General features: G+C 42.7%; 2 protein-coding genes across 2 annotated transcripts; both read left to right on the top strand.

The window, feature by feature from the left end:
* Window positions 1-3,822: 3,822 nt before the first annotated feature.
* On the top strand, window positions 3,823-5,895 carry LOC135699693 (uncharacterized protein K02A2.6-like). The gene is made up of 2 exons (XM_065219985.1): window positions 3,823-4,639; window positions 5,192-5,895. Exons 1-2 carry the CDS (start codon window positions 3,823-3,825, stop codon window positions 5,893-5,895), a joined length of 1,521 nt encoding a protein of 506 aa, XP_065076057.1.
* A 13,705-nt stretch (window positions 5,896-19,600) lies between these two features.
* LOC135699692 (FACT complex subunit spt16-like) lies at window positions 19,601-23,155 on the top strand. Its single transcript, XM_065219983.1, has 3 exons — window positions 19,601-19,652; window positions 20,264-20,403; window positions 22,808-23,155. The coding sequence occupies exons 1-3, from the start codon at window positions 19,601-19,603 to the stop codon at window positions 23,153-23,155; spliced, it is 540 nt and encodes a 179-aa protein (XP_065076055.1).
* The last annotated feature ends 541 nt before the right edge of the window (window positions 23,156-23,696 follow it).

The raw sequence follows: 23,696 nt of genomic DNA, 5'->3' as shown, positions 1-23,696 counted from the left end.
TATGCCTCAGAACATCCCGGCGACGCCGACTGGGATTGAACACAGGTCTGCTGGGATATCTCTGACGTTAATGGAACTAATATAAAGTTTTCAAACTAATTGACCGGTCCTTAAGTTCTCAATTTGCTTCTTAAGTTTTCGGAAGTTCCAAAAAGTTTCCGCAATTCCAAAGCTCGAGAAATTTACTTGAAGTTAATAAAACTCGTAGGGCCCTCGTGTTGCTTCAATAGAGGAAGCAAACGCTTCTGTAGACACTCCATGAGGTAGATTTCCCCGTTTACAGTCCCGGTAGTTTACGAACGGTGCACTTCATTTGCCACATGAGCAGATCGCTTGCCAAATCATGTTTTTCTTGGCAAACTTTGAAAGTTTCTGGTTCCTTACTTCCTCCGGAAAATCAAACTTGTGCTGGGCGGTGAAGAACAGTAGCCCGGGAAGCTACCGAAAGCCCGCCTTGACGTAAGTCATGAGACAATGAGGCTTCGTCAGCATCTGAGTTTACAGTTGTTTCCGGGCCCGTGACTTTCCCACCGTATTTTGCCGTTCGTCACGATTTGGAACCTTCTGCACTTTGTACGTATGCAGTCCCTCCCGTTCCTTGGCTCTTTGAACGAAGGAATTGGACAGATTTAACTTTTTGGCCACATCCCTGACCGAAGCATTGGGATTCCGCTTAAACGCTTTTACGACACACGTGTGATCCTCATCACTAATATAACATCCATTCTGATGGCATTTCTCCTTCCGTTCGATGCTCAGAGTTTCGTAGTAATGTCCCAATGAGAGAATTGAGGATTTTCCAGCTGCTTTCGCTAAATCAATTCGCGACGTTGCTTTTCGGGTGACGCCATTTTTTCCAACTTTCGAAAAACTGACAGCGTAAACAATACACTATAAACTACTTCTACCCAAATTTTCAAGAAAAAATATCTAATGGTTAATTTTCTAAAGCGTATTTTTTTTTTCGTGATGCAATTTGATGTGGGACCCTTTAGTTTAACTAATTTCAGGAACTAACAGAAAGAAATTTTAATGAAGTTCTGAGAATTAAGGAATTCTGATAAGTTCTGAAACTTTAACTATCCACATATTCAGAGAAATTGTAAAAACTTCAGGTAACTTCCGAAAACTACAGAAAAGTTCTGAACTTCGAGATCATTAAAGATCTTTAGAGATCTCAAATTTCTGAACTTTGATGTATTTCTTGGAACTCGGAACTATAGCATAGGAACTATACTGACTTCCAAATTTCGAAAACTTTTTTTTTCAAAGCAAGTGAATGGAAGTAACCCCGCTCTGCACCCAGTTAGCTTTGATTGAAAGAAAAACAAATTGGCTATGGTAGCTGGTTACTCCATGAGTTTAGAAAACTTATCTCAGAAAGATTCATGTAACACCACCTCAAAAATATTTGCGTGAACTTCAAAGAAGTTATGTGAATTCCAGAGAGGTTTCCTAGATTTTTTAGTTAGAAAATACATCGTAATTGAGAGAAGCTAAAAAAAGTTCGTTTAGTGAGTTTTAGAACAACCTCAGAGAAGTTGGAAGAACTTCAGAGAAGTTTATGATTCTAAACCAGGGGCTGTTCATAAACTACGTAGACAGTTTAGTGGGGGATTTTGGCAATTATCCACGGCCCGTACAAATTAAAAAAAATGTATGGACAATTGTCAATGCAGGGGGAGGGGGGATAGTCAAGAATCCCAAAAACCTGTCTACGTAGTTAATGAACAACCCCCAAGGCTCTTCGGGGATTTAATTAATTAAACTCCAAAATGATTTGAAAACTTAAGAGAAGCTCACTAAATCCATACAAATGTAGGGAATCTCATGGAAGTATATGACCCTTCGTGAAAGATCACAAAATTTTGCAAAAGTTCAAGAGTCCTCAGGGAGGGTCGCAGAGCTGCCAAACTCCGTTGCACAAATATTTGCAACCTTGCTGTGAAATAATTTTCACAAAACTTGCCCAAAATTCCTGGTACAGACAAATACAGACATTTAATAAGCTTTCGTACAGACATTTGGCAAAACCATCTGGCATCCCTGCGTACATGTCTAGATCCAACATGACTCGTTAATATCTCCATTGACCTTTGATTCAATCAATTCAATCGATTAAATGTCCCGTTTTCGATTCCCACGGCTTCGGTCGCCACTGGCAGATATTAATGCTATATCGGCTCTGATTGATTGCAGCAAAACAGCTTAATTTATTAGAGAGAGCGATAAGCAATTACTGATCCATTATGGAATTAATAATCAGTCGAAGAGACAGGCGGACGGATTCAAGCGAACGTAGCATCATAATCAGTCGGATTTATTGCTGCACAGATCCATATTGATGAACTGCGCTCACAGATGAGGAGATATTTATCATCAACGCGTGGTCGTATATATGCAGTTGATGACATCAGCTTAGAAGATAAAGATTGACAGTTGTGGTTGGATGGATTCATCAATTAATAAATTATTCTCACGATAATATTCTCTGTGTGAGTTTATGCTAAACAGTTTTTAATTAATTATACTAAAGCTGTTAATTTGACAGCTGAGAAAAAACTACCTTCACTTAATTCGACCCTCACTGCGAACACAATCCGAAAGGCGTTTAATCCGAGGTCTAATCTCATTATTCGGTTCAAAATGTCAATGATGACCTGACCGATAAACGTCGTCCTAGAAAGCAATGAATCGAAAAGCAGGCGCCGGACGCCGTCAACCGCACGCCGCCCGCTCGGAGATCAATCTGATTAAGAGTGTCGAATCAATCAATCAATTAGCATTATCGCAAGGGGAAAATCTCTGCCCTACAACTTCAACAACAACAACAACAACATTCGAACGACGACAACGACCATAACAATGCTTGGATGCCGGAAGGATGCCCGCAGCTGGATTCATTATTTCCTCTCACGTTTGGACAATTAATTTTCCGTCACCCTCCACCGCCACCCCCACCCCAACCCGTCGTCGACGTCGGATGCCCCAGAACCATTGTCATTGATTTTCGCCGTACGCACCGAGGTCACTGGAGGTGGAGAGAGGGCCATGTGACAGAACGAAAAGAAACGTAATCCGACACCGCCCAGAGAGACTTACATACAGTAGCCGGAGCACAAGTTCAGAAGAAGAAGCTTACAAGTTCTTATCGACCATTTCGTGTCGATTATCTTGCTTAATGGCACCGCTTCCGGGTTGTGAGGAAGCAACTGTGTCCTTCCGTTTTTTTTTTTGTAGCAGGCAAGTTGTAAGAATTGATAGAGGAGACACACTTTGGGAAAGTGATATTTCATGCGAAGGGCTGTGTGAGAGTTTTTGAGGGATTTAGTGCCCCCTCACCCTTTACGGAAACAGTTATACAACAATTTGTATAGCACAGTCAAACAAATAGAAAACCAGAAATGCTTTCTGCTCAGTAAATTGAAATAAATGACAAGTGTTTGCTGGTAAACCATTGATTTTCATCCGACAACAACCGGAAAATTTTGAAAGTTTTGGAGAACTTACGGACAATTTTATCAATTTTTAAACTTGTTGGTTTAATTGTTTAATCTAAAACTAACATAGATTTCATTTTTCATCTTTAGTTTGTGTTCCATCCAAGTAATCACGATGTTCCATTCAAGTAATCGTAGCAACCTACAGCTGCGACCGAGATGGAAAAATTAGTCATTCGAAGTGTAGATGTCAACCTGAATAAACGTATAGTTAGAAGCACTCAAACTTTCTTTATTCTTTGAGAAGAACACTTCAGTTGGCGACGAGGATTTTTCTGGAAGCTCACAAGTTCAAGAAATTCCAGAATCGAACCCAGGAAGGATGGCGGTGACAAACGAAGAACTCCAAGCAGCGATTTTGCAGCTTCTCCAGCGGTTGGCTGTTCCACAAGCAACGAACCCAGAGCAAGTTTTGGAATCCCTGTCGACGAACAGCAGCGAGTTCTGCTTCGATCCGGAGAACGGCACCACATTCGAAAAATGGTTTGCCCTTTACTCGGATTTGTTTGAAAGCGACGCACGAAGTCTGGACGACGCAGCAAAAGTTAGGCTTCTGCTCCGGAAGTTGGAAACGTCCTCTTACAGTCGCTACGTCAACTACATCCTTCCGAAACTACCAAAGGACGTCACGTTTGCCGATACCGTCAAGACACTCACAACGATCTTCGGCAGACAGACCTCCGTATTCCACAAACGCTACCAGTGCATGCAGCTACTCAAGTCCGAGGCCGACGACATAATCACCTATGGCGGAAACGTCAACAGGGCATGTGCAGAGTTCGAGTTCCAGAATTTGAAGATTGATCACTTCAAGTGCTTGATTTTCGTCTGTGGTCTCAAAGCACCACGCTACGCGGACATTCTAGCAAGGCTTCTATCACGGATTGAAGGTGAAACGGCTGATGCTCCGGTGACAATTCAAACTCTGATCGACGAGCTCCAGCGGCTCGTCAACATCAAGTCGGACACTACGATGATCGAACATCCATCAAGTTCGAAGAATTCGGTCCATAGCATTTCGGAGAAGAAACCCGGAAACCAGCATCGTCCACTGAAAACGGAAAGCATGTCCACTCCTCGTACTCCATGCTGGCAGTGTGGTCAGATGCACTACGTCCGTGACTGTCCATCTCTGCAAGGTATGTAACCGCATCGGTCATAAAGAAGGCTACTGTAGTTGCATCAAGAAGTCTTCAAGCGACTCTTCAACTCAACCTCGAGAGAAGAAGCAGTTCCAGAAGAAGCCCGGTCCCAGATCTCAAGCCAAGGGAATTTTCGTGAAGCACATCGCAAATAGCAACCGGAAACGCAAGTATGTGACCATCAACATCAACGGTCTCATGAGCTAACTCCATCATCGATCGAAGCCTCCAACGCATCTGGTGGACCACTCGCTCTCATCGGAAAATTCCATTGTGAAGCAGTCCTCAATGACATGGTCAAGCGTGGTCAGTGTTTCGTAATGTCATCACCAGATCTCAACGTAATGGGTATTGATTGGATCGACATGTTCAACCTGTGGTTGGTTCCGTTCAATACTCTCTGCCATCAAGTTTCTGCTGTATCCAGACCATGTTTCGCCGAAGCTAGAGCACAGCTGTAAGCCGAGCATCCGGCGGTTTTTGACGACTCACTGGGCCACTGCAAGAAAACCAAGGTAAAGTTATTCCTCAAACCTAACGCCAAACCAGTTTTCTGTTCGAAGCGACCAGTTCCGTTCAACACGATTCCGCTGGTGGATGCAGAATTAACACGTCTTCAGTCTCTGGGAATCATCACGCCGTTCGATTTCTCAGAGTGGGCCGCTCCGATTGTAGCAGTACGCAAGCCGAATGGTAAAGTTCGCATCTGTGCGGACTACTCCACGGGACTCAATGAAGCGCTTGAAGCAAACCACTATCCTCTACCTACCCCGGAGGAGATCTTCGCACAGCTCAACGAAAGCACCATATTCAGCATCATCGACCTTTCCGATGCATACCTGCAAGTGGAAGTAGATGAAGAATCGAAGAAGTTCCTCACCATAAATACGCATCGAGGCCTCTTCCAATTCAACCGGCTCGCTCCAGGGTTGAAGTCAGCGCCTGGAACATTCCAAAGACTGGTTGACAGCATGATAGCCGACATTCCTGGTGTTCGGTCGTTTCTTGACAACGCTATTATCTTCGGAAGAACCTGGGAAGAACACAAGGCGTCACTAGACAAGCTACTACAACGTCTAGGGGAAAATGGGTTCCATGTCAAGCAGGAAAAGTTCCATTTCTTCCACACCGAAATCAGATATTTGGGGCATATCGTCGATCGAAACGGCATCCGTCCGGATCCAGAGAACCTTCAAGCCATCGCCTCTATTCCGGCACCCACCCGAAGTGCGATCGTTCCTGGAAGCCGTTAATTTCCACGACAGATTCGTGCGCAACATCCATAAACTTCGTCATCCTCTCGACCAATTACTCAAGAAGGATTCGAAGTGGCAGTGGAATTCCGATTGCCAACGATCTTTTGAGCAATTCAAGCAAATCCTGCAGTCCGATATGTTGCTGACGCATTACGACCCGAAGTTACCAATCATCGTAGCAGCGGACGCCTCCAGCACGGGCATCGGTGCAGTGATCTTCCATGAATTTTTGAATGGACATCTGAAGGCAATCCAGTACGCATCAAGATCCCTCACTCCAGCGGAGAAAGGTTACGGGCAGCCGGAAAAAGAAGCACTTGCACTAATATATGCGGTAACGAAGTTTCACAAGTACCTCCTTGGGCGCAGATTCACTCTGCTCACGGATCACAAACCGCTGTTATCAATCTTTGGATCGAAGAAGGGCATTCCTTTGCACACCGCAAATCGACTTCAACGATGGGCATTGATGCTTCTCAACTGCGACTTCGACATTCGGCACGTGTCTACCAACGACCTCGGATGCGCCAATATGCTGTCAAGACTCATCGACCGTTCTAAGCAGCAAGAAGAGGAGTACGTTGTGGCAGCGATATCCCTAGAAAAAGACATGGTGAGCATTATTCAAAACACTATCGAGCAGGTACCAGTTTCGTTCGCAGACATCAAAAGTGCAACACAGGCAGATGAACCACTACAAGCGGTGCTGCAGTTCATTCGTGAGGGTTGGCCAAACGATGCACGATCAGTCGAAGATCCAGAGATTCGAGTCTACTTCAACAGGCGGGAATCTTTCACCAACGTCGATGGCTGTATACTGTTCCACGACAGGGTAGTCGTTCCGAGCAACTTCAGAAGTCAAATCCTGAAGCAGTTTCATCGCGGACATCTCGGCATGGTATGAATGAAGTCTATTGCACGCAATTTCGTTTACTGGCCCGGAATCAACAACGACATCGAGAATTTCGTCCGGCAATGCACTCCCTGCTGCACTGCTGGAAAAGCACCAGTCAAAACAACGCTTGAATCGTGGCCCATCCCTGATAAGCCGTGGTCACGCATCCATATTGACTACGCAGGACCTGTGGATGGCGTATTTTTCCTGGTAGTTGTCGACCCGTACACCAAATGGCCCGAAGTATACGCAACTAAAACCACAACGACAAGAACAACAATCAAGCTACTTACTCAAACGTTCGCAACATTCTAGTGTTGAGCTTTGAGAATCGCTTTCGGTAATTTGCTCTACCCCTATGTACCGGAAATTTCGCAACAATCTCTTGATCCCCCTTCTGATGAAATTCGGTTGAACAATCATTTTGATATGCTCAAGGATTCCACTAAACTATCTTAATGGCGTAATGCCAAGAAGGGAAAGGTCCCTTCTATTGTGATAACCACTTCTGATTTCCATGCTTTTTGCACGGAACGTTTGTACATCGTAAAATTCAAGTATGGATGCAATTCAAATTGGAGTTAAATTTGCGAACAAATTCGTCATTACTTGAAATTCAGTAATGAATTTTAAATCATTACATATTTTGAATTGGAATGCTCAATCTTTTGAAGATAATGAGGATGAGCTATTTAATTTTTCGAGAGCATAACGTACATATCGCCGCAATAACTGACCATAAGGTTAAAAAGAACGCAAATTAAATAGTTCATTTATCGAAATGATTGAATTGATGGCTCCGGTGGTGGCTTTGCTATCATTGATCATAGACGTATCATTCCATGAAACCAATTTTGACTTCATTTTTATGATAAAGTGAGTGATTAATGGGATCATTACCCTACCCACCAAGCGTTTTCACCACTCTTCTAAGATCTCGTTTACAAACCTGAAGTAATAAAACACACATTTTTAGGCAGTCTCGGTCCACTGTCCACGACTTCATGGCTGCATCTGATTTAAATCTAATTCTGTATATTTGTTCTTAATTACAGCTTTTCTAAAGACCATTCAAATGAATATTACATTAATATTTTGAGGAATGCACAACAGATAAGGTGAGGCATAAACACAAGATTCTCCAAATTGATTATTATTTTCCGAAAAACCCTTGACGATACCACAACACCTCTTTTTTCGTTGTTAATTAACCACAAACCTTGGAAATGATTTACAAGACTGACTAACCTTCTTCTTAAGCACAAGCGGGAACGTTAGCGGCAAATTGACTATAAATCATGTTAATTACGACCAATTAATTTACCACACCATTTGTCTCCCTTTGTAAGAGGGCACACATGGCTTACGCTCGGATCATACAGGTTGCACATAAGCGAGGCTGCCGGGAAGTCAAAAGATGATTTCAGCTTTCCTGTGAAAGCTAGAACCATTAGCGAAAACCAAAAATCTACGCCAAACGTGACCCAGCTTACTTATTCCCCGACACTTATTTGTTCGGTACGAGAAAATATTTCATAACGATGAAGCAGTTGCTAGACAATGTTGTGAATGTTGCATAAACAAATTCTCAATTCCATTTCGTAATTAAAAATTAAAATTTTAAAATCTATCTTCGTGAAAGAAAATAACACTCAATAAAGAACTGCAAATCCATTAACCACTTGACCAACCAATGAAAACACACATTTAAAAGGATTATCCCGAACAAAAAAAATGATTATCGCATCAGCACTGTCGCGTCCCTCCCGGGTCCACGCACTTCACCAATCAATGAGTGGTCTCGTTGATTGGCGAAGGGAGAGGGCTATTTTTTCCCGACTTTCCTTTTGGCAGCAACAAAAACTGCACAACGGTTATTTAATGAAATTTTCGGCTTATCGGAGGAGATAATAATAATCGAATCATTTTTTTTTTGTTGCACCCCTTGGATGGGGCTTTTCCTGCGTGTGTGGAACAAATACAAACGGCTATTGATATTATGTAACAAATGAGCCTATGTGGATTTCATTTGATTGCGGTTTTACAAAAAAATAATCCTCTTTGGTCGATTCTCCGAAATGGATAACCTTGCGATTAATTTACTTCGGGAAAGCAGAATTATTTTCAATGAAAATGATTCATATCCTAATTGTAGCAGGCCACGAGCATCAAAGCATTCTTCGCCTGCTTCGATGGCAGCATCAACCTTGCCTTATATATAACAAACTCCTAAGATTTCTAAGCCGCTCTATTTGAAGTACTTTGTTGACCTCTTACGTGACTCTTCTATTGTTTTCGCCCGGAGAATTTCAATCGACTGTGAAAAAAATCCGAAGGCAACGTACCAGAACATCAATCATCACCACTCACAGGTCACAACTGCGGGTGTACTGAAACGAATTCATGGAAACACACGATAATCCAACCGCAAATAATACGATTTAGGCATCCAAAAACGCTCACCGAGCGGCCCATTTCGTGACCAGTGTTTATTAATATGAAACCCACCGACGACCGACGCCGAGGACGACTGATCAAGCGAAAACCACCCCAAAGGATGTAAGTGGAAAGGAGTGAAAGCCATTTCCTCCGAGTTAATGGATTAGCATTCGTAAATTAGTTCCACTCAGCTGGACTTCATTTTCACGACGACCGACGGCAGGAGAACATTCAAAGGGCAAGAGTTTTGTTTTTCCTAAAGGTGAACTTGTCGTTGATTTGAATCAAAGGCATTGGAATAAGAAACAAATAAAGTAAATTTATTACTAAAAATGGTGCTTAAAAAAATAATTAAACCGCTTGCTTGAAATTTGATTTAACTCATATAATTTTAAGTATACAGTCACGATTCCTATAGTACGGTTAATGGGGACCACACAATAGGAACCGGCATTAACGAATACACGTACCAAATGGGATTAGAGCTAATTGGGGACAAACTCTTATTGTATTCATGGTGTCTTCTGAAAAGTTATTAACAAGATAGCTGACCACCTCTTGGGAAAATTTAGCATCTGGAAAGTCACAAGTCTGATCCTCCGGAAGACCCGGAACATCCGCAAAAGTGGTCCCGTGGCGCGTAGAATAGAGGACAAAAATCATAGCTACTACCCAACAAACAATTTTAGCTGCAGATTTGCTTATACAGCCAAAATATGCCTTTTGCAGCTAATTTTTGCCTGTATAAGCTAAGCTGCAGCTAAAATTGTTTGTTGGGTATGTCACACTGCAGAATACAGTGTTGTCCACAATACATTTGCCTAATCTTTCCATAAGATTATGATCCCCTTAAACAATTGACGTTTGGCTGAAAAATGATTTTCTGCTAAGTTGTATCTGATAAAAATTCCCATAAGAATAGCAATGGAATTTGTTAACAGTACAATATGTAAAAAGAGTAGACGACAATGAAAAAAAGTTTTGTTTTTCCATAGTAATTTCCATTTAAACTGTAAATGGTTTGTGCCAACTCAGTTTCTTATCAAATGAGTTTAAACTTTCGGAGGCTAATCAGGACTCGATTTGAAACCGTTTGAACACTGTGGAGCGAAAATTTCAAATTTTGCATCAGTATAATTCGCATGTATGCGTGCCTTTCATTTGGTTCATCTTCATTTGCCGTCGATAACTGTCAGTGGACGGGCGCGTTCACGGTAATCACCCATTCGCAACTGAGTGCTCGCTTTTACCGACGGCAACATTCCCCCGCTCGTAAACCCTACAGACAGTCGCTTTATTTACAATCTGGCGGAGAGAATTTTTCGGAACCAATTGAACTGTCAAATAGTGGATCAACAGAAAAGAGTTATCAGGTTTTGCGACCGAAATTCCGGAAACACTTTTCTCACAATTCAAAGCTCCATAATTGGCTTGTGGAAAGTTTTCCCTATTCCATGAAGCTTTTAATTCGCGTTCGGTTGAATATGAATCCCTTTTCATTTGTTGATCTTCAATATCTTGAATTGGTTCCCTTTCTTGCTAGTAAATCCTTTCGCTGGTTCATTCGGGAATAGTACGGGGACTGGTCGCAGCTTCTGACCTCGGCTGGTCTGTACCGACGCGAAGCAGATTCTACCAGCGCTTCCAACAAACACTTGCGTCACCATGCCTCGCTCGCAGGTGCGTTCCGCTTTTCACCGTCAGTCACAACCGACACTTTCCGATGGTCCAAGTACCACTTAGACCGTCTATTCAGGATCGGTAGGTACTCCTGCTGCCAACGATCCCAGAATCCATCAGCCAACTGCTGTGCTCGACTGTAGCTACCCCGCAACGTTTCAGCCAAATCCACCAGAATCCTCAACGGTAATCGGCCGAGATCGACCATGCAGGAAGTGATTCGGTGTCAGCGCTTCTTGTCTTCCTTCACGTTGGATGATACGTACATGAGTTGACCAGGTTCTCCGCCTCGAACATATCAGGATCTTATCCGTCAGCTTTCGACCATCCGTGAATACATGCAGTGCCTCTTTCACCGAGCGCACCATTCTCTCCCACGCGCCTCCCATATGTGGCGTCGAATGTGGGTTGAACGTCCAACGAGTCCTCGCAGCAGTGAACGTGTTCTCCTTCAGCAGGTCTCGATTGGCACCGACAAAGTTCGTGCCTTTGTCCGAGAAGATCTCAATCGGACTGCCGCACCGCTTCACAAACCTCCTAATCGCCATTTTGCATGACTCCGTCGTCAGGTTGTACGCCACCTCCAAGTGCACCGGTCTGACAGTTAGTCACGTGAACAGTGCCACCCATCTTTTCTCCTTCCTTCTCCCAACCACAACGGCCACTGCTAGCGGTCCGAAATAAACGATGCCCACGTTTGAAAATGGATCGACCTTCGCAGACAATCGCTGTTCGGGTAGCGGTTGGCTTTGCCTTCCGAATCTTGCACCACATGCACTCCCGCATCACTTGCTCCCCCAACACGCGTAGACAAGGCATGTAGCATCGCTGCCGAATTTCGTTCACTACCGTTTCCCTGCTACCGTGGCCATACTGTCGATGGTAATGCTGCACCCCGTGATTCTTGGGCAGAATGATCGGGAACCTCGCATCAAACGCCACATAATCAGTCGCCTCGGTCCGACCTTCCATCCGCACAACCCCACCTTCATCCTGAAATGGCGATAAGCGATAAACCGAACTCGACTTTTCCAGTGGTAATTCTTGAGCCAAAGATGAAGTCCCGATTCTTCACGAGTGTATTCACCTCGTCTGCGAACTCCTCTGCTTGCACTATCCTCCATAGCAAAGTTTCGGCAGACAGATATTCTTCTTCCTGCCGCAACGAGAATCGAAGAGTGCCCTGCTTCTAAACGGACGCGAAAATTTGTCAGTTGTCATATTTTTCGTCTATGTTTTTTCGTGGCGTTTTTTCGGCACTTGATAAGATTTTTCTAGAAAGTGCGTGAGTATAAAAATTGAAGGCTATTTCTATAAGTATTTCTTACGGAATTCCGGTCGTGTGAGCTGTGATTCGGGTGTTCCGTTATTTTCGGTTCCGTCGTGAGATTTGTATTTTCTAGTGCGCGGTTCAAGAGTAAAATTTACGGGTTGCGAAGTGTAGTGGTGCTTTTACAATTTAGGTTAACTCTGATATTTCGGAATAGCTGAATGCTGAAAATTCGGAAACCAGCATCAGTTCCGATGTATTTGTGTTTCCGTGCTGAAAAAGAAGGAGGACGAAGACGGCCAGGGGCACATCTATCGCTAAAGGCGTTGCTGCTCTTCTATTTCTGCGACTTACTAAACGAAAACTCTGCGATTTGGACTATGTCATTTTTGAGAGATCAGTGAGATCATTCCAAATTTTATATTATTTTGCGAACAATTTCAATTTATATATGGCATCAAGTTGTGTGTTGGGTTCTAGACACTGCTGGTATTAATAAAAATCGATCGATAATGCAGAGTTGAAATTTTCCTTATTTCCACGGTTGAACTCTGGTCAGCTGGCGTGAAGACACAAACTCACACATATACACAGATATCCAGTTAAGGGGAAGTTCTTGGCTCCGAAAAAATAATTACGTTTTAATTTTTGAAAAGGTATTGGAGAGATATAACAGAATTTTTTTATGATTTTTTAAGGAGGATTCATGTGCAAAAACATTTTCTAGTCATCATGTCATAAAGCTGGACTCAAAAAAAAACACGAATCAGCAACCTTTCTGTTTTGCTGTGTGCCTAATTTTTTAATGATGAGACGGAAAACATGTTTTTGCATGTGAACTTTCTCAGAAATCTGAGGATGGAACTAATTTTCTTGGATTTTTTTATGTTTTTTTCCCGGTATTTTTAGGGAAATGAAAACGTACCGAAAAAGAAATTTAATTTTCGGTTCGGTGAACTTCCTCTTTAAGATGCCCACAAAACTAGCTATCTTTTCAGAAAGCGAGTAATGGCGTTATAACCATAGGCCATATAGGACAAGAATTAGAGCTCATGTCTGGACAATTAAGTAAGATTGAACATCCTTTAACATTTTTAAACTACACACTTAATTTAGCTCGGTAAAATCTCCAACAGCCGATTACCTCGGCATTAACTTTTGCTGATATCTCTGCAAAATATCTGTTTGTTAGCTAATATCTCAGGAAAATGTTATTTGTTAGCTGAGTCTCGGCAATTGTTTTACTAAATCTCAGCAAAATAAATTTGCAGAACTGCTCGGCTGTTGAAATCTCGGCGAAAAAATTTAAGTGTGTAGATGCTCCCAATGACCAATTATTTATAAATAACAATATAACGGAACGTACGGTACGAGATGTCCACGTTTCATCCATTTATTGGATTCTGAAGCATTGTGTTTAAATATTTGCCTTAAACAGGCCCAATGTTTCTGAATCATCTTGCCCCTTAAATGCTACACAGTAGGCCTGACCGTTTTGATATACATGGTAACATATACAAAATGGACAAGACAAATTATGGAGGTATATGTATCATTTTCCATGATGCTTTCATGAACTGGCTGTGTTGGTGTTAGATTAGATTAGATTATATTAGATTAGAGAGATATTCTTCCTGCCGCAACGGTACCTTAACTGCTACAAACGATCCATGGCCAGCTAGCTCAGCATCAATCGGCAAAGCTTCGATCGTCATCTTTTTAATCCGGTGACGTGATCCCTAGGGTCCATATTCGGGTCACAACACCGAATTCATTCTGATAAGACGCCTATGAGTGGTTTCGAAAAAACGTGGAGCTCTATGATCAGTTTCATTAATTGACCACTTTTACGGATATTCCGGATTTTTCAGAGGACCATTACGTGGTCCCATGGGTCCAATGTACCTCTCTAACCTCGAGTAAGCCTACTAGACATAGAATTAAGTGAATGTTGTTACAAACAAAGAACAATGAACTATCGGCTCCGTAAAGCTAACGCGATTGAGCCTTCCAATTAAACGAACAAGTTAAAAAAAACAAGAATGTTTTCCATAAATAAGGCTTACCAAGAATATTGCGTATAATTTATTGTGTATAGAAAAAATAAAAAAAGATAGAAAAAACAAAACAAATCAAAGCGTTTTATTGTTTTGAGGAATTTGCCACGTTACGTTGCGATCTTGCTCAATGAAACGCTATACACAATAAATTATACGCAATATGCTTGGCAAGCCTTATATATGGAAAACATGTTGCCGCCATATTGGATTCCAAAATTGCGTCTGGAATATATATCTGGCCTCTACACGTCGTCCCTTTTCGGAAATTCCCACATTGAAGGATATTTGACAGTTTTTATTAAAACCGATGGCCGCCATCTTGAATTTAAAAATGGCATCTGGCATCGATTTTCGGCCTCTACACGTCGTTCCCTTTCCAAAAATATCCATATTGTAGGGTATTTGACAGTTTTTCTTGAACCGATGGCCGCCATCTTGGATTCCGAAATGGCATCTGACATCGATTTCCGCCCTCTACACGTCATCCCTTTTCCGGTTCCTGTTCTCACATTGCACAGCAACATCTTATATGGACAAGCTTTGGAGACATAACATATTAAGGAAGTTCATGTGCACACTAGCGCCGCGTAGTGTGAGAGTTCTGAACTAATATGACCATCATCCGAAAGGACTTAGTCACCTGAACAACTTTGCTCAAGACAGTAAGCTTCTATATGGCCAGGTTCTCGAGATACAGCTTATACAGGAAATTCACTTGCACACTAGTGCCGCGTAGTGAGCGTGTTCTGAACTAATATGACCATCATCCGAAAGGACTTGGTCACCTGAACAACTTTGCTGAAGACAGTAACTTTCTATATGGCCAGGATCACGAAATACTCTGTGTTGGAAATATGATCAATATATTATAGCGCCCGTCATAAGTAACATAAAAGTGAAGCGCCTCTAGCGGCGTAGTTACCAATTTAACATAACATAACATAACTGCTTGAGAGGGTCATCCTCAACAGGCTTACAGCCAGTACGGTTTCCGAAAAGGCAGACGGTGGAAGCCATCCGCGACGTCATCCAGACGGCAGAGGTGGTTCATCGGAAAAGAAGGGGTATTCGTTACTGCGCGGTGGTAACTCTAGACGTGAAGAACGCATTCAACAGCGCGTGCTGAGGGCGATAGCCCGCTCGCTACACCAACTCCGAGTCCCCGGAGGGCTGAACAAGATTTCGGAAAGCTACTTCCAGAATTGTGTGTTGAAGTATGACACAGAAGATGGCGAAAAATGCGTTAGAGTCACCGCAGGAGTGCCACAAGGCTCCATCCTGGGCCCGGTGTTATGGAACGTCATGTACGATGGAGTGTTGAGGATAAGATTCCCAGTAGGCGTGAAAATTGTTGGTTTTGCCGACGATGTCACGCTGGTAGTCTACGGGGAATCCCTCGAAGAGGTAGAGCTGACAGCGGCTCACTCCGTTAAGCTTGTGGAGCAATGGATGAGATCCAGGAAACTGGAGCTTTCCCACCACAAGAAGTCGTAGTCAACAATCGCATGTCGGTGCAGCATGCGACGTTGACAGTTGGCGAGAGCACAATTAGGTCTGTTCGCTCTCTTAAACTCCTGGGGGTTATGCTCGAGTACGCCTGCACGAGAGCGTCTACGGCTGTGGAGGCATTATCCCGCAGGATGTCAAATAGCTCGGCGGTGAGTGCCAGTAAGCGCAGGCTCCTCGCCGGGGTCGTAGTATCTATCCTCAGATACGGAGGCCCTGCGTGGGCTGCGGTACTGGATACTGACTACCACAGGCGGAAATTAGAGAGTACAAATAGGCTAATGTGCTTGAGGGTGGCCAGTGCATACCGCATCATCTCGAGGGAGGCCGTCTGTGTCATAGCAGGGATGATGCCAATCGGCTTCATCATTAAGGAGGATGTGAAGTGCTATGACACAAGGAGCGTTAGAGGGGTGCGCAACAACGCGCGCGCGGTATCGATTGCCCGACCAGAGCGTTAGAGTACGGCTAGAGGAGCGTTATAGCGTACAGGCCCCTCCCACGAAGTAATGCCTTCGGGCGGTTCCGGGGAGGTCTAGGGCCAAGGGCACAGGTAGTGTTTAGTGGGTCGGGAGTGCAATTCTCCCATCCCCACACCCTGAGTTACTTTCTCAGGTGTTTGTGAGCAGATTCTCCTCTGTATTAAAAAAAAATTGCACCATGCATACGCCCTCCAGTTAGTATCAAAAAGTACAGTGAAGGAAACATTTATTCATACAAACATGCCGTCATTACCGAGCATGGAAAAATGGATACCTAACATAATATCTTTCGATCGGTTTTCCACGTTGGTGCGCGTTGGTCATGTCCACGTTAGATTCCTGGATTGTTTCTACGCTGGATTCTCTTGGCTCATTACTTGGCCATCATCGGACTGCTCCTAGCTCATCACTTCTATGGCGTATCGGTTGTTATTGTCGATCGATGCAGCACATTGGCATGGTCGCTTGGGCACGTCTTTTCGTAACGTATTTATTTATATTATTTAAAAGTTGATGAGAACTGACGACATGGAAGCAATTTTAACTTTTATGTTCGAAAAACGTCAGGCACGCAGGAGATATACTCGCCTCGCACACCAGTGCGTATGTCAAGGCCCAGCTCCACAGAGAGTTTCGACACGCTTTACTTTTCCGTTATTTCCCAGCACCATCTAGATCGAAATTCAGGACTTAATGTAATCATCACCCTCACAATGATTAACTTCCGCAGAAATTAGCCCTTTCAAAAACTACACTCCCACCCAAGTGATTGATCGTTGAGCACCGCTTGAATGTTGCGATGTTCGGACTAAGCAAGAGCCTACTCCAAAATAGAAAGCTGAAAGTGCTGGGTGTGGGAAGGGGGGCGGGGAGTACGGAATGTCATTCTGATGTTTTTTTGTTTTCGTTTCGTAGACTCAAGAATAGCCATTTTTCACGCCATCGCCATTGGTGTGCGAGAGTGTGGAAATGAGCTCCATTATTACCTCTCCAGATTGAGGGTTTGGGTAGGTTCTTGAACTGCCGGGCGTCGAGGGCAAGACACAAACAAGCAAAGAAGAAATAAATCCAATGCGATTTATTTAATTAATTCTTCATATTTTTTCGGGGCACACGGAACACGAAAAGGGAAAGTTATGGCACGACGGACGACGGCGACGGTAAGGTTGGATGGAGATTGTAGTTCGTACCGAAATTGCCAAAAGTCACGACAACGATTCGCGCATTGTATTAGTTTGAATTATTTCTCCTCTGAGAACATTACAGTCTCGCAAAGTGTGGAAACGAATGGGGCTCGAGAAGACGAGTGACGTTGTTAGCGCTGAGCAGTGGAGCGAAATGAGTGTGGATTCTCAAGGCCACGATTAGCCTTCCCAAGCGAGAAAGACGACCTAATGGCGCTAGATGGGAACAGAGCCTTGGAAAAACGTTGGTCAACACCTACGGAATGTTAATGGTCTGTGGTGCACTAAATGGAAAAACGTTTAGATTCCATTCTGGCAATTAATCAAAATTCCGATATATAATCGGTGATTAATGGCGACTTTATGTCTCTGGCCGGGATTTTGATGAAGTTCGAGGTAGTATTAGATTATTGCTGAAAAGAAAATTGAGCAATTCCTGAAAAATAACAGCTATACATCACAGTTCAAAATGTGTAGCAAAGCTTGTGTCCGGACTGTTAGCTTTGCTACCATTCTTCATATTATCCAGTATTTTGCATTTCATGGCAAAGTGAGTGCCAACATACCAAACATTGACTCCATTTTACTTGTAAAACTTAAGGGTCGGATAATATAAACATCACAACGAGACGAAATTATAATTTATGTACTTCTTAAGTGCATTCCAGTGGTCTTCGAAGACGTTTGAATTAGAGCTGGGACTTCAACTATCCGGATACTTCAGTTTTTTTTCAATAAAATTTCTTTCAGGTAAATAGAATATCATTCAATTGATATAGAGTATACAGAATATGATGCTTTCTAGTGCCCAATATGGAAATAAAATAAGTTGATAAAACGTTGCGATGGTTATCAGGCGGATAGTAACTATCCGGATATCCGGGTAGTGAAATTTCAAATTTATTGTCCTTTTAACAGTTTCTTTTACTGCTCTAAATATTTGTCAAAAAGTTGGGTTTTAGGTGCCCATGTGACCTGATGTGAAATGGCAGATCTGTTAATAGCCAAAATTTAATAAAATTTAAAAATAAAAATATCCGGGTAATCTGAGTCCCAGCTCTAGTTTGAATCTTAACAAAAGGTTTCAGCCAATACATGGCATTCACCCTATGGCCAATTTGAAATGAAAACTTGAATTAACGAAGTTCAAAAGTTCCGTGCGAAGAGCATGAAAATCGGTAGTGGTTATCACAATAGGGGGAACCTTTTCCGTCTTGGCATTAAGCCGGGAAGTTTAGTGGAATTTTGCCTGGATGATGGATCATTCTTTTATTGCTGTTATTGCTCGAATAAATTTCATCACAAAGGGGATCAAAAGATTACCCAATTCTTTTGCGTTTAGGCCCCATGGCGGCAGAACAAAATTCCTCCAAATCGACTTCCAAGCAGATTACTAAAAGGATCGGAGAGGAATTTTCCAAACCGATATCCAAGCAGGATTACCTCGGGTAGGGTAAAAAACAAGGTAGAACCAAAACTATTCACAGGAGGCCATGTCCTCATGACAACGCGAACAGCATCACAAAACAATAATAAGACAAATCAAAGTTGACACGGACACGGCGGACACATGATATTTTTTGATAGTGCTGGAATAAGGGCGTAACAGCTTTTGTAAACAATGACTTCTCTCGATGATTTCTCAAAACTCAAGGCACGCCCACGCAAACCAACATAACCAACGGGAAGTCTTCCCCTACCCGATGGTGACGTTGATTTGAGTGGGCGAGCATTGGCTTTCTAGAAATCATCGTGAGAAGTCATTGTTTACAAAAGCTGTTACGCCCTAATTCCAGCACTATCTAGATTTAAAGTTACTGGAAACACTGTACTATATCCGCGCCTGCTCTGTGCATGTGTCAAAATGATAACCATTGTTAGTGACACTATCCGATTTTTGATTTCATAACTTCAACCGTGAATTTCCTCACAGCGAACATAATGTCAAAACATTAGGATGAGCGAGGTCATCAAGTCGATGACCTTTGCCAAGTACAACAGTAATCTGGGTGTCTTACTAGAATTCTTCCGGATGACACTGGGGTCGCTACCGGAAGTCTTCGAGACCGGAGAACCTCCACTCAAGACGATCGAACTGTCCGAGGAACTGGTACGGCAGGTCTTGGTGTTTCAGAACAATTTGATCGAAGTTGGGAAGGGCATCGTTCCGGAAGCTGATTGAAAAGATGACCATGAAGGGACCGCTACTGGTCATAATGCCGATTCAGAATGTGATTAGTGAGTCAATTAGTGGGGAGAGCGAAACCCTGAAAAAGGAAGTGAAAGGAACGTTGAAGATGGTGGCAGCTGCGTACCAGCCTTTACATGATTACCTATCATGAGGCAAAGTTTCATCCAAAGCCATTTTTTTAATCGACTTGAAATTTTAAAAATTGATTTTTTTTTCAGTGTAGGTTTCAAATGGATTTTTTTCAGTATTTTTTTTTAAACTTGGACAGTTTCCTAAAAGTCATCCATACAACACATTTTTGTAGGAGTTGTCATTTTGCCATAATATATTTTGAAAAAAAATCGACAGAAAAAGTTTGGCCCTTCTCAAATGTTAGTCTAGATAAATTTTGTAAAAACTGAGTATACAAAAGTGCTTATAGAGATTTTCACGTCCGCTGTCTGCATTTCGTATGCACTTCACGTGACTATAGCATCTGTGCGACCTCGCGAAAATACCTTCAAGGTACTACTCTCGAACTTCCCAAAGCGACCGTCGTTCGAAGATCTGCACTTGTTTATGCATCATACTCTCGGGTTGCGACTCGACCAAATATTGCGACTCCAGATGAACCATGCACAAAATTGTGTGCATGTCAAATGTCCTGACCTGAAAACAGCCCAGCTGGAGGTGAACAAGAAGAAATACAAAGTGCGACTTCAGATGGACGATGGGGGAGTGGAAATTAAAATCCATGACGTGTCTGAGAATGTGACGAAAGACGAAATGCTTGCTGCCTTGAAGCAGTACGGTGATGCAGTGAGTGCAAAGGAGCTAACCTGGAGTGATGGCTTTGCATGCAAAGGGATCCCTTCAGGAGTTTGGGTCCTCAAAATGAACTTACGACGACACATCAAGTCATTTATTAACATCCAAGGCGAGCAATCACTGGTGACCTACCGGAACCAGCCTCAAACGTGTCGACATTGTATGAATTTGTCGCATCCAGACAGTACATGTGTGGAAAATAAAAAAAAAACTAATTGGACAAAAGGTTAACCTTGACAGTCGTTTGAAGCGAGCACAAGCTTCCAATGGTCCAGGTCCAACCTCTCAAGCAGCAAAGACTGGTTCAGCAGCTATCAGTTTTGCAGCTATATTGAACAATGCAGCTCCACTTGTTCCAACACCACCGTTTATGCGTGACAATACGTTCCAGACTCAAAGCCTAAAAAACATCTCTGGCCCGCCGGCTACCCTTCCCCTCCACACCCTCGACCGGTAGCACAATCCTTGCAACAGCTACTACTGTAGGCACTGTGGGCGAAATCCAGATCGACCACGAAATGGATCAAAGCGGAATAGGAAAAAGTTGGAAGGGTTATATACTAGATACGACCGCAGGGTTAGCGTTGGATAACGTCTGTTATGTGCTGTACTTAATTGTGTATATTATATTTTAGGAATATTCCTTAATAACTCTTTTGCGAAAGTTTGGTGGCCCTGAAAAGGGCCGTTTTGTTGGGCTGATGTTGTTGACAATGATGGAACGGGTGACCTTGTTGGACGCTTATATAGTAGAACAGAAAATATCAGAGGTGTCAGATACTCGCATCTGATGTCTCGGTTGGAGAAAGTAAAGAATATAAAAAAATCAATTCGATTTTCACCATCTTTAGACAATGGTTTACTTTTAACCATTTTTCAATAGTTTACAGAATGAAATCAATAGTTTTGAAACATTCAACAAATTGCTAGAAATATTTCCAATCGATTGATGCCATTATCTCGTAAATCTATCGAGAGACGGTTGAGTTATTATCGTTCAAAATCTTTTAATTTTTCGTAACGCATCCAAAATGACTGTTTTCAATTTTGTACCCCCGTATGTTGCCGAAAGACGTTATCCAACGTCAAAACCACAACCAACGTTGCAACAGCAAAACAACTAGAAGAGACGACGACTGGAGAACGTTCCACTGAAGGCAATATCATGGGCTCTGCTACATAAATTGTAGTTTTGTTCCGAAAATACCCATGATGTAGGGTATTTGGCAGTTTTTTTTTCCGAAACTGAGAGCCACCATCTTGGATTTCAAAAATGGTATTGGACATCGATTTTCGACATCATACACGCGTCCTGTACCGAAAATATCTATATCGTAGAATTTGACAGCTTTTCAGAAAACAACGGCCGCCATCTTGGATTCCAAAATGGCATCAGACATCAATTTTCGGGATGTACACGTCGACCCAGTTCCGAAAATATCCATATTATAGGGTATTTGACAGTTTTTCTGAAGTCACTTGCCACCATCTTGGATTCAAAACTGGCGTCAGACCTCGATTTTCGGGATGTACGCGTAGTACTTGTTCCGAAAATACCCAAATTTGATAGTTTTTCTGAATCTGAGAGCCGCCATATTGGATTACAAAATAGTGTCAGACATATATTTTCTTCGAACACGTTCCGTAAATACCCATACATATTGTAGAGTATATGACAGTTTTTCAGAATCTGAGAGCCACCATGTTGGATTAAACAATGGCATCGGACATCGGTTTTCGGTCTCAAGGGTATTGAAGGGTATTTAGCAGTATTTCCCACTTTTTCTGAAATTGGAAGCCGCCATCTTAGATTTCAAGATGGCGCTGGACATCGATTTTCGGTCTCTGGACGTCATCCCGATTCCGAAAATATACATATTGAAGTATATTTGGCAGTATTTCCCACTTTTTTTGAAATTGCAAGCCGCCATCTTAGATTTCAAGATGGCACTGGATATCGATATTTGGTCTCTAGAGGTCATCCCGATTCCAAAAATATACATATTGAAGGGTATTTGGTAGTATTTCCCACTTTTTCTTAAATCGGCAGCCGCCATCTTTGATTTCCAAATGGCGCTGGACATCGATTTTCGGTCTCTAGACGTCATCCCGATTCCGAAAATATACATATTGAAGGGTATTTGGCAGTATTTCCCACTTTTTTAAAAACCGGACGCCGCCATCTTGGATTCCAAACATCGATTTTCGGCAGCTTTCAGTTGTGTCCGTTCCAAAAATACCCATCACTGCAAACACGAAGTTCAGCGCCAAGATTCAAGCTACTTCGAGTCAGAGGTGAAATCACGTCAAAACAACACAATTCCAGTTATTTCTATCGAGTGTCGAGCAGGCTCTGACGGACAAAAGGTATGTCTCCGGTGTGGATACCAACTAGTTGAACATGTGCTACCCGGCAATTATCCAATCGGGTGGCAATTACAGCTTGAAGTTCATTGCGTTCAGCGACAAGAACTATCTGTACTTGGGATCGATCATATGTGCTCTGGATGCGCGAAACAAGTCCTACTGCTCCAATGTCGTCCGAACGTTGCCGGTCAATCCGACAGAAACGATTCAGAAGCACTACACCTTGCTGCTCAATCTGGAAGAGGAACTGCTGAAGGTGATAACTCCGGTCAAGAAACTCTCGGAGGTTTTCGACGTCGGAATGGATTATGCCCAGAAGAAGGATAAAAGCAAAGTTTTGCCAATCGAGTTGGATTTCCGGGAGAATTCGTTGTAAGTTAATTAGGTTGAGTGGAAGCAAACAATTCCGTGTTATTGTGCCGGGAAAAGTAGTTCCGACTTGTAACGACCCTACTTTTCAGCAGCTATTCACCAGCACTCGTACGATTGGTCATCTACCAAACAAAACTCACTTGAACAATACCGAACTACTTTTCACGGCACAATCACACAAATTTGTTAATGCTTCCCTAATCAACCTAGTTAACTTACAAAATCTAAAACCATTTATTCCACCTCGTATAGGATGACACATATCCGAAAATAAAACTACTCTTTTACTTACTGGTACACTCCATTTGCGTAGCAGCTGAAAGACATGTGACCAGCATCGATAGCAATCGACAGCCCTCGGAAGCCTACATTTTGAATTTAAATGTGAACCGAGAAGTGAATTGCTGGTCTGAGTTCCTCTATTATATTCAATTAGAGTATGTTTCTGAAATACACAGTCAAACAGCACGTAATGTTGTGAACAACTTCAATGACAGCTGACCAGCGGTGCTCCGATTTTATTTAATAAACAATCCAATGCCTAC

This window comes from Ochlerotatus camptorhynchus, unplaced genomic scaffold (genome assembly GCF_037179485.1).
Source record: "Ochlerotatus camptorhynchus isolate MF236.1 unplaced genomic scaffold, CSIRO-AGI_Acam_v1.1 ptg000114l, whole genome shotgun sequence".
Classification (NCBI taxonomy): Eukaryota; Metazoa; Arthropoda; class Insecta; order Diptera; family Culicidae; genus Ochlerotatus; species Ochlerotatus camptorhynchus.
The sequence above is the reverse complement of the archived record's forward strand: the minus strand, read 5'-3'. Positions and strand labels throughout refer to the sequence as shown.